Source organism: Sphaeramia orbicularis, chromosome 21 (genome assembly GCF_902148855.1).
Source record: "Sphaeramia orbicularis chromosome 21, fSphaOr1.1, whole genome shotgun sequence".
Lineage (NCBI taxonomy): Eukaryota > Metazoa > Chordata > Actinopteri > Kurtiformes > Apogonidae > Sphaeramia > Sphaeramia orbicularis.
In genome coordinates, this window is record NC_043977.1 from 2,516,017 (window position 1) to 2,528,569 (window position 12,553).

General features: G+C 40.3%; 1 protein-coding gene across 1 annotated transcript in view; it reads right to left on the reverse strand.

Annotated features, from left to right (window-relative positions):
• stxbp5l (syntaxin binding protein 5L) overlaps positions 1 to 12,553 on the reverse strand; it is a 354,919-nt gene that overhangs the window by 101,397 nt on the left and 240,969 nt on the right. The window contains exons 15-18 of the mRNA XM_030125454.1: positions 10,091 to 10,131; positions 7,803 to 8,017; positions 6,624 to 6,793; positions 5,993 to 6,118 (exon numbers count right to left, since the gene is read on the reverse strand). Of these exons, the coding sequence (XP_029981314.1) occupies positions 5,993 to 6,118; positions 6,624 to 6,793; positions 7,803 to 8,017; positions 10,091 to 10,131 (552 nt within the window). The remainder of the gene's footprint in view (positions 1 to 5,992; positions 6,119 to 6,623; positions 6,794 to 7,802; positions 8,018 to 10,090; positions 10,132 to 12,553) is intronic.

Genomic DNA, 12,553 nt, shown 5'->3' on the forward strand with positions numbered 1-12,553 from the left:
TTTGGATGAAGTTTTCAGGAAATGTTGATACAGGTACAAGGAACAAATGATAAAATTTTGGTAGTGATTGGGGGGGGGCAGATCTGCCTTGGGGAAGGTCTGTGCTGTCCAAGTGCTTTTCTAGTTATTGAAAAAACTTACGTCATTTAGATAATCCTACTATAATGGATGTTTCTTTGTCCAGCATGTGTGTGTCCGATCAATGTCCTGATGTTGCAGCACGGGAGGGCATACGGGTGCAATGCCGCTGTTGCACCATGGGAGGGCGCTATCGTACAATGGCACCACGGGTACAATGTCACTAGTTCCGCTAAATAAATTTTTCACCAATAAATCCAGCCTTTTAACTAGAAAAGCACTCAGAGAGCACAGACCTCTGCCAAGGCAGATTAGCCCCCCCCCCCCTTGTGCCAGTACCAACATTTCCTGAAAATTTCATCAAAATCCTTCCATCACTTTTTGAGTTATCTTGCACACACACAGACAGACAAACAAACAAACAAACTCCGATGAAAACATAACCTCCACTGTTCCTTGGCAGATGTAATAATGAATCTAAATTGCTTAGATGTGGTGCATTTCACCACTACACAGTGCACGTAGACACTGAAGGTGTTACACGCAGTACTATCAAATGGACGGTGACATTTTGGTGTAATTACTGGGTCAACAAAAGCCGGTCTTTATCTGTGCTGGTGCTGCTCTGCCTGAATATTAATACCAGATTTCCTATTAGCCTCAGTGTCATCTATAACTGATTAAAGGCCTCAAAAAGGACTCTGTGAATCAAAAGACAATAGCAAGTGAAGGAAACATCAGCTGCTGCTCTAGTACCGAGCGTCCATCCTACACTTTTAACACATTTAACCCTTACAAAGACACACACACTGTGATTCATTCTATACTAAGTGGCAGTAAAAACGCAACAAGTACCTATGTACAAAATTTAATATTTAGAAATAAATACAACAAAATGTAGTGAAGAAGGAATTAGTTCTGGGTTTCCAGTGAGTAGTATTGTACGCCCTAATCAGTGTGTTCACGTAGTGTGACCATTAGTCCAATACATTACCCACTCGCACAAAAAGAGCTGTCAGTCATAAAAATGTTTGTGCAATGTCCTGTTACTCCATCGCCCATAAACAGCCTGGCCTCAAAACTGAACATCTGACCAAAGTCACAATACCAAGACTGGATCAAACCATGGCAATGTTCATCGCCCGAATGAATGCTCTAAGAGTTGCTGCACATTTTGGGTGCATCACACAACTTTTCTACAGCTGCAGACGGTGGCGAATTCCACAGAGACAGACTGACAATGTGGTGACCTCAATGCCATGAAGGATCCAGGCACTACCGGCAGCAAACTGAGCTCCTGATGTCTGCAACATGTCACTGACCTTGTCCATAGTGTATTTGGGTACTTATTGTTTTTTATTCAGTTTGTTTGTTTGTTAACACTCTAGCAGCAAAACTATTGGTTGACTTCATACCAAATTGGGTTTACTTATTGCCAATGACCCAGAATAGATCTGATTACATTTTGGGAAAAGTAGGTCAAAGTTAAAATTTTTTATTAATTTTTTAAATCTTTTTTATTCCCATTTACTTATAATGGGTGAAATTTCACATGTATATAGCAGCAAAACTATTGGTTGAATTCATGCCAATTTGAATTTATAGATTGTCAGTGACCCACAATAGACGTGGTTACATTTTGGGAAAAGTAGGTCAAAGTTCACATTTTTTAATCTTTTTTTTTTTTTTTTTTAAATCTTTTTTTTCATTTACTTTTAATGGGTGAAATTTCATGTCTATAAAAACATAAATTCAATTTCAATTTACTTCATACTTGGCACATATATAGCGACAAGTGATATACTGACATCAGCACACACATAGACATGATGACATCAGCTGGATCGATGCCAAAATAAGCTACAATACGTGCGAGAGGCGGGGTTTGTTGTGCCTAGAACCACTATACCAATACAATTTAACAAAATTTCACACTGTTGCGTTTCTAATGCCTCTAAGTATATTTAAAGGGTTCAAATTTATCTAAACCTAACTGACAAACAAACAAACAAATACACAGACAAACCCTGATGAAAACATAACCTCTGCTGTTCTTTGAGGTAATTAGAGATAATCAAGAATGTGATCATGAAATAAGATGAGACTGAGCCAAGCGCAATATATTCATATTTGTATAGGTTATTTAGATTTAGTTTATCCTTAAAATGCAGCAGTAGGCTGTTTGTGTTCAGTATTCTGTGTAGGCTAACAGTGTGTGTAATACAGATGAATTTAAAATCAGTTTGCACTAAATGTGTGTTAACGTTGTCTGTGTTGTATTCGATGGTGTGTGTATTTGTGGGTAATTTGTGTGTTTTTGTGTAACATTTGTGTAACCTGTCAGGAGCTCGACAGATGGAAATGAGCCTCAGGACATAATCTGGCATATTTACATGTTTCATAAATGTGCATCGGTGCAGCGGCTGCAGTGATGCAGTCGCTGTACCGGTCAGTTGAGGTAAAGAAGGAGCTGAGCCGAGAGGCGCAGCTCTCGATTTACTGGTCAGTCTACGTTCCTACCCTCACCTATGGTCATGAGCTTTGGGTCGTGACCGAAAGGACCAGATCCCGGATACAAGTGGTCGAAATGAGTTTCCTCCGTAGGGTGGCTGGGCGCACCCTTAGGGATAGGGGGAGGAGCTCATCCACCAGGGAGGAGCTTGGAGTAGAGCCGCTGCTCCTCCACATCCAGAGGAACCAGCTGAGGTGGCTCGGGCATCTGTCTCAGATCCTCCTGGACTCCTCCCTGGGGAGGTGTTCCGGGCATGTCCCACCAGGAGGAGACCTCGGGGAAGACCCAGGACACGTTGGAGAGACTCTGTCTGTGGGCTGGCCTGGGAACGCCTCGGGGTCCCCCCGGAAGAGCTGGAGGAGGAGTCTGGGGAGAGGGAAGTCTGGGCATCCCTGATTAGACTGTTAACCCCGCGACCCGGCCCCGGATAAGCGGAGGATAATGCATGGATGGATAAATGTTCATTAATGTGCATTGTTCCTCCTTTTCTTACATAAATAAATAAATAATGGAAAAATTCTAACGACAAACTACAGCTGACCATGTGGTGCAGCTGAACACAACTGTTCAAATCAATAGGACAAACAGTGATGAAAGTGAGGAAAGAAAAAAAACGAACTTTTCTGAATGACTTCACTGAGTAACAAACCTGGTTTGCTTGTCTTCCAGACGTACTGCCACAGAAAATCTCCATTTCTCTCAGTTTCCTCGAACTGGGACCACTTGAACTTATGTTGGATTCCTGCCTCACTCTTCAGTTCGTCCTCACGCTGAAGGACCAGGAATTCTGACAGGATTTCACAGAATATTTACACCAAATTTATTGGTGGTAAAATACTCAAAGCCAATCCACCATCTTGTCTCCAGAGACGCGAAACGGACCATGTGTCATCAACGGGCCAATCAGAGCCGTCGATACAAGTTCCGCATTGTAAACGAGCATCTCATTGGTTGAGACGAATGGAGACGAAAGCAATATGGCCGCACCCATGAGACGGACCCAAATAAACAGAATTTATACTTTTCAGACCAATTTATGTGTACTGTAAATTCCGGACTATAAGCCGCTACTTTTTTCCCACGCTTTAAACACTGCGGCTTATACTCCGACGCGGCTTATACGACGATTTTACTGGTACCACGGCTTGGTGCCGCGGCACCTCGGCTCGAGGTGCCGGTGGTGCCACGGTGCACTTCGGACCTCAAGGCCAACGCTAGGTGCTGTGGCACCGCGGTACCATGGCTTGGTGCCAGGTGCCGTGGCATCGTGGTGGTGCCTCGGCTCAAGGTGCCGGTGGTGCCGCGGCACCGGTGGCACCCAGCTGTGGCACCACGGTGCCATGGCACCCGGCACTGAGCCCTGGTACCGCGGTGCCACGGCACCTGGCGCTGAGCCGTAGTACTGCGGTGCCACAGCTCGGTGCCAGGTGCCTTGGCGCTGTGGGACCATGGCTCGGTACCACAGCTCAGCTCGGTACCACAGCTCGGTACCGTGGCATCTCGTCCCTACTACACGTCGTGCGTAATGTTAAATGAAAATGATATTACAACAGACGTAATTACTTGTTTTTAATCTTTATATTTTAAAAATAAATTCAAAGTCCTACTCTAACGAAAAACAAACATTTGTTCACTTTCAAGTGTCTTTCAAGTCATTTTAAGTCCGTGAATCCACAGCCGGCGCAAAAGCAGGTCAATCCTGTATCGGCACGAATCCAAAGAAAACCCCGATAAGTCCACCGACAAAAAAAAAAAGAAAGAGAAAATGTGCTTTTATTACTATCCTTTTATTGCCTCGTTTTTTGTCTTTTGTTTTTTAATCATCATATTAACAACGAATCAACCTATAGATATGACAGCAGGCTCACACATATCAGACCCATTTACATACAGGGAAGAATTTCATTTGAACTCAAAGAAAACCTTTATCCAATTACCGTCCAGTTTTGATGCAATGAAAAAAAAAGGTTCCACTGGGTCCCATAGACTCCCATAGAAGCCAGGCTTCAACAGGAAATGCACTGACCACAGACCGTATGAGGAAACAGCACAACGGGAATGGATGAGAAGTGAACAACATGGAGTCTGATGATTTGTGATAAAGCTGATTCTCAATGAACTCGTCTGTGAGATGAACGTGTTTTAACACGTGTAGTCAATGAGATGTCAACACAACCAAACAGATTTAACCATTTAATTTTCGTAATGACAGGGGAAGCCGGGCTTCTCTTGCAGTCTATGAGAAATCACCACTGGTGGACACCTGCGGCTTAGAAACCAGCATGGCTTATACGTGTACAAAATTGATTTTCTTTCTAAAATTAGGGTCTGCGGCTTATATTCAGGTGCGGTCTATAGTCCGGAATTTACGGTAATTTTCCAGCTGAAATGTTGCTAAACCAGACGCAAATGATCCGGACATGTTTAATTTACCAGAACATATGCTCGGTTTTCAGAAAAAAACAGATTTCCAGCCATACCGGAACACTTTCATCACTGGACAAACCATTTCAGCAGGACCTTGTGTTAGCCTGGGCTCTTCCTTTGGTTCATACAGTCCTCCTGCCATAACAGCTGACCCTGTAGCAACACTGTCAGGTTTGTAAAAAAAAAGGGCCAGAACAACAATTATCATGTAAAAAAAAGAAAAAAGAAAAATAGAACAAAGAAACATTTCCTTGTCCTTGAGCATTTAAGTGTGTATGTGTGTGTGTGTGTGTGTGTGTGTGTGTGTGTGTAGAATCTGAGGAGGCATGAGCGAGCAGACAAAAAAAAAAAAGAATGAAATAAATGAATTTGTGCAGCTCCATTCAGGCTGTGAACAGGTTTGGAGGACAGAAGCCAACGCTGGCCCTGCCTTGACCCAGAAAGGCTGCTTTCAAAAACACCGTTTTAGTGAGTTCTGCTAAAAGCGTTACTGAGCTCAGTCACACTCTGCAAGTCAGGAAGTCATCCAACGTCTCTGTGGCGTCAATAGTGTCTAACATCTGAAATACTCACTTACCTTCACAGACTAAAACTACCGACTATATGTCTGCATACACCGGGCCCTTCATACTTTGTGGGGGGGGTGGGGTGGGGGGTGTCAAACGTCACACACACTTGGGTGATCTACTGCGTCAAAAGCAGCGCTCAGAACCAGCAGCACCAGGACTGAGATCGTGTGTGATTCCAAGTTGCACCTGAGATCATTGACGATGGCGATTTATGGATTTATAGATTATGATATTATTTTACTGATCTGACCCACTTGAGATCGACTCACGCTGAATGTGGCCCCTGAACTAAAATGATTAATTTCTTCAGTGTAATTTTTGCATTTCACACATTCACCCCAGGGGTCAGACTGGACCCTTTGGTGGACCCACATGTTTGACACCTGTGGTCTAGGAGGATACTTACAGGCCGTAGGCGGAGTTAATGTCCAGGCTGGTGATCTGTTGCGGTGGTTCTCCGTCGACCCACAGCAGCTGGATGACCAGCTCCGCCTGGTAGCCGGGGGGAACCCGGACAACCCGGTCCTTCACCCTGACAGACGTGGAAAAGACGGGTTTAATGAGTCCAAACAGACATTTGAAGAACAACAGTTTTCAGATTCAGAGCCGTTCGAACATGCATACACACTCAGTACAATGTGTCTCACAAACAGTGACGACATTAAACACTGAGCAGTCCATTATTTTTTGCACCGTCTGGTATCAAAGGGACCAGGGCCAGACGGGACTGAGGAGGGGGTTTGTTTGTTTATCGCCTCACACAGAGCGCTGTAGCATGATGAAAATGTTTCTGTATTCAGGCGTTTGCAAAATCTTTTCAGATGTTCATAGTTTGTGTTTCCAAGTATCACATAGAAAAGCAGAAGAAAAGACAAAATAAAAACAAACCCATATGAAAAAGGGACATGACGGATGGACAGATAGATGGAGTGGTTGGTGGATGGATGGATGGATGGATGGATGGATAGGTGGGTGGATTAGTGGGTGGGTTGGTGGGTGGATGGATGGATGGGTGGATGGGTGGGAGGGGCTCTTACTTAAGGCAGGGGCCGCTGTCCTTCAGCCCCTCCGGTGTCCCCCCTCTGGGGCTGGCTGGGGGCTGGGGCTGGGGGGAGTGGGATCCAGGTTCTGTGAAGCAGGGGTTGTTCTCATTCTCCGATGGTGAGATGACGTCCTCCGACTCACACTGAAGACGCACGTCTAATGACTGATGGAGACACAAAGGTGGACACGTGTCCTTGAATCACCTGAGCAGGTCCACATTCAGACCCACAGCTGCTTTAGTGGCACTTCCCAAATGGACTCTACTGTAGGTTTCACTTTTATTAAGTGATTCATCATCATTTATTCTAATATTATCCTCTGTATTTTGAGTTTTTTCAGTGAAAATCTGGTATTTTCTTACATTGAATTCACTGATCCTGCAGATGTTCATTAAAGCTCAGATTACAGTTGATGGTTCTTCTATCAGAAACAGATCAAACTGAATAAACAGTGTCTTTTTCAGTCCAGTCTGTCATGAACTGAACATAAACCCAGTGTGTCCATCCACTGGCATTGATCCAACTCCACTGGTTTTACTGGTGAATCAATGAGCCCGTTTACATGACCATAAAGATCCAATAACTGGCAATAATCCAATAATAATCAGATGTGATGCGTTTACAGTCACTTTGTAAATGTGAGAATGGAAAAACTCTGGTCTACATGTTTCAGTCCATTATCGGATTTCTTTCAGAGTACGTACGTTATGGCGTCAGACGTACACTTCCTGTCATTTTCAAAACATCTGGTCTTGTCTTGTTACCATGGCAACGCCTACAGTGTCAGCATTAGCTGTCCTAATGTGGGAGGAGCTAAGAAGACTACAGAATAGGTCACATGATGCTGCTATCCTTCATTTCCTTGTTTGTTTGTTTGTTTACCTTTTTCCTTACACTCACGGTGTCACTGTGGAACTTCTGTTTACATAGCTTTTTTTTTTTTTTTTTCACATGCTCAGATGTAAAAAACTAACTAAATCAGATGAACCTGTTTACGTGTGTGAAAACATCGGAGTACAGGGGACAAATCTTGTTATCAGATAAAGCCGATCAGATTATCCTGTTTACATGATCAATAATAATCTGATAACTGCAGACATCAGATAATGATCGGAGTATTGATCTGAAGGTAAACGGACTCATTGCTGTAGAAGATGACGGTGTTTCCCTCACCACAATCTGGGTGTTGGCGTCGTATTTGCTGAATCGATAGAGGATGATGTGAGCTGAGATGCCGACCACACAGAAGATCCGACTCTGAGGACACCAGCTGACCATCTGAACGGCGAAGGGGTCCTCCTCCACCAGCTCAGCGGCCCGGCCCTCGCCCACCTTCGGCTTCTCGAAGGCCTTGGAGGTCTTCAGCTTGTACAGCATCTGTAGTGTGACTGCACGGACAAAAGGCTCGTTCATTTAAATATTATGAAGAAGTGGAGCAGGATTTGACCAGCAAAGAAAACCAACAAGTAGCATCGCATTCTAAACAGGGCTGTGTATCGGCAAGAATCTGGAGATACGATACAAATCACAATCCTAGGATCACAACAGGTTATATCACAATATATCATGATACTGTTAAAAAGGCAATATTTTGTTTGTTTCTTTTTTCTAAGATTGTTTCCTGGAAGAATTGAATTACACCAGAAATATGTACAAACTTGAAAAGCACTCGGAGAGCGCAGACCTCCCCCAAGGCAGATCAGTGTCACCCCCCTGATCACCACTAAAATTGAATCATGTGTTCCTTGTTCCAGTATCAACATTTACTGAAAATTTCATCCAAATCCGCCCATAACTTTTGGAGTTATCTTGCACACAGACAGACAGACAGACAAACAGACAGACAAACCCAGATGAAAACAGAACCTCCTTGGAGGTAATAAGATCAGAAGAAGATCAGAACAGGATCTAATGCTGTATCATAAATTTTTTTCTAATTTTCCTCGTTTCCAAAGGAACTACCATCTGCCTCTCAGACAGTAGAAAGTGCTTTTAGGATGATTCAAAGGACTATTATTTAATAAAACAGTCTTATCCTCCTTAGACCCAGCTGTAGGTTTTCTGTCCACATTTGTGGACAAGAGTTTCACAACTTTATACAAAAAAAAAAGAAAAGAAAACTGTCCACCACAAAGGACATTCCATAAAAATTTTAAAAACTGCATCTGAAAAAACTTATGCATTATGATGTTTCCAATATAGGCACTGATTTAATGAAAAACAAAAAAAAGCTGGTACTGCTGACATTTCCAGTCTGAGGAGGTTGAATAATAATAAATAAAATATAAACAATAAAGAAAGCCAGGTTCATTTTTGTTTTTTTTTTGTTTATATTTTATTTATTATTCTTTAACACTTTTTTATTCAATAATGTTGGTTCCTTTGTTGGGATTGAACTCAAATCCTGTTCTGATGTTAGTTGTGAACTAATAGAATCTGAACATTTGAACAGGATCTGAAACAGAATTTCAGTTTGAACACAGTTTGAACATTTTGTGATAGAACATTAGATCCTGTTGGGGTCGAATAAAAATGTGTTTAGTATTTGTGCAGATTTCTGCTGTAATTCAATTCTTCAAGGAAATAATCATTTAAAAAAAAGAAACAAACAAAAAATTGCCTTTTTAACAGTATCATGATATATCGTGATATATCGTATCGTGATCCTAGTATTGTGATTTGTATCATATCATCAGATTCTTGCCAAAACACAGCCCTAAAGAAGGATGTGTTTTATTATTATTATTATTATTATAATTATTATATTCATATAAATTAATAATTGCTATATGGAGATCATAAAGAATACAGACTGGGGGTAGGAGTGTATATGTTCTTACTTCTTCCTACTCCTTTTCGAGCATGTATAATTTCATCTATTTCATTTTATTTTTCTTTTGTTTACTCATCAACTTTTATGTATCATTACTGATGTTTTGTTGGTTGGTTTAGTTTTGATTTCACTGTCTACATGTTCCAAATAAAGATTTCAATCAATCAGAGAAGGAGCTGAAAGAAGAGGAATCTTATACGCTCTGTAATAAAATACCTGTATGTTTACAATGGTAATTTCATATAGAAATGTGAAATAATACGATACAACGCTCTTCATACAGTACTATCTGTCATCATTTACTAATGAATTTACTCAAATGTATTTTTATTACAGTAGAATATCAGGGGTGTTCTGCTCATGCAGATAAAACACAAATACTTTTAAACTAACTCACTCACTCCACAGTGAACCTGGCATTGATTCAGTTTTTCCATTAGCAGATGTGTTTATACTCATCTCTCATAACTGAAATATTTTTATTGAACTCATAACGAGTGTGGAGCTAATTCCAAATCAAATTTCTCACTGAAAAAGTCGATGAAAGACGACTTCATAACAGAAGCTTCGCCTGAACAAAGAGCACAGTTAGAATGAGACAAAAGAGACGTTCAAAGACTGGACTCACTCGCAGAAGCGTCCCAAAACTTGATTGATCCGTCAGCGTGCCTGAACAAAGACAGACAAAAAAAAGAAGGTTTGAAACAGAGGAAACGGAGCAAAAACACAGCACTTACACTGTTGCTTTTTGTGAAATACCAAGTACAAGGATTTTGCAGAATTTGCTGTGATACTTCGAACATCAAAGGTGAAACTAAACAGATGTGGCACAGTGAATGATTGAGTTCAAGGTCTGGTCGAAAAAAACGTAAATTCCAAATCTACATCTGGAGCGTAGGACCTGACTCAGAAAACATCCGACTCAGTTTTATCGTCATTTAATCAGTAGTACATGATAGAAGTAAATGTAGTTCCCAGGTCTGGGTTTGGAGCATAAGAAGATGAAGAATAAAATCTAAAATAGAATATATAAACGGTAAGTAGGGTAGAATAAAACTACCATAAAATATGAAAATAAATAAATAAATAAAGATTAAAAAAATAATAATAAAATAAATTCTTAATATGTACAAAATTTCACAGTATGCAGCAACAGTAACAGTTAAAGTGGTGGAACATGAGCAGCAGCAGCAGTGAAATAAAGTGGAAATATGGAAAAAAAAAAAAAAAAACCCACTGTAGTTTGGTATTTAACAGTGTTTCCTGTGGAACTGGTGTGGTGGTGTGGTGGTGTGTAATCCAGACTGTGGTCCAAACAGCCTCTGGTGTTTTTAATGTGCACTGTTTATCTGAGAATTATGCTAAAGGCTAAACTAGTTTTAAAGCTATTTTTAACATGAAATAAAACCTTTTTCCTCTGTAGGTATTTCACAAATGTAGTATTTTTGGTATTAGTACTTCATATACTATTAGCACAAACACTATAAACTACTATTACTGTGTACTTTTGGAGTAATCATACTCTAAAATCCCTTCCAGGCCACAAGTGCTTTCATCTGAAAGTGTTGAAGACTAAATTTTGTGTTTTATGCATAGTCAGAATTTAGTCTGATGTATGAGGATTTTTGAGTTACTTATGGAATCTGACAGGAGTTTAGGGTAGGTGAAGGATGGAGTAAAGTATAAGAAAGTATAAGTTAAACTTCATCCTGCTCCTTTTCCAATGGTTTACTTTCTTTTTTATATAATTCTTTTGTTGTTGAGTTTATTGCAAATATTCAAAATAAATAAATGAAGAAACAAATTCAATGATGAATAAAATAATTTTTTCTAATAAATACATCATGAGTCTAGTATTTTTGGTATTAGTACTTCATATACTATTAACACAAACACTATAAAAAATCGGACCAATGGCCCTGTATCTTACCGGGCAAATTCAAAGCTTAGGTAAATGTATCCAGATCCATTTATTCTCCCCCAGTTCTGTGTATTTACTCTATTACAGAAATAGTCCATGTTTTGCTCATATTCAATCAGATCTGTAAAAAATTCAAATTCACACTTGATATCACTGATACTGATTTATTGGACCTATCCACTTCCTATCTGTTATAATGGGAACATTTTTCAAAGTGGCACCAAATCCAGAATCAGATCCGGATCCAAATAATTTCAGTCCCTTGTGTTGACATCATCATACAGAAGCTGTAGACCAAGTCTGAAGTCAATCAGAACTGGAGTTTGGGAGAAGAAAATGACTGAAATGTTTTCCCCATTAGAGCCCATGTTAAATTTTGCGTCAGTTCCAGATCCAGAAGAAGATCCTGATCAGCATGTGGACATTATGTTTGGGTCATCTCCCCATCAGGGCTGGACTGGAGACATTTACACTGGAGATCATTTAGATTTACTGAGTTATTGCATCCATCCACTTCCTATCTCTGATAATGGGGACAGTTTTCAAAGTGGCACCAAATCCAGAATCAGATCCAGATCCAAATAATTTCACTAACTTTTGTTGACATCATCATACAGAAGCTGCATACCAAGTCTGAAGTCAATGGGAATTGTAGTTTCAGAAAAGAAGACGATTGAAAGTTTTGTAACAAACGACAGACGACGCCTGACGACAGTAGCTTACAGCCTGTCGGCTGGTAAGATAAAAAAAAGGGATTTTAGAGTATGATTACTCCAAAAGTACACAGTAAAAGTAGTTTATAGTGTCTGTGCTAATAGTATATGAAGTACTAATACCAAAAATACTAGATCTGTGAAATACTTACAGAGGAAAAAGGTTTTATTTCATGTTAAAAATAGCCTTAAACCTAGTTTAGCCTTTATCATAATTCTCAGATAAACAGTGCACATCAAAAACACCAGAGGCTGTTTGGACCACAGTCTGGATTACACACCAACACACCAGTTCCACAGGAAACACTGTTAAATACCAAACCACAGTGCCTTCTCCTTATATTTCCACTTATAAAACAGGAAAACTTGATATTTTGAATCAATAATAATAGTATTAACAGTAATACCTGGGTCATTTCTCTGTCATGCTCTTTAACTCTTCTATAATATCCTATTT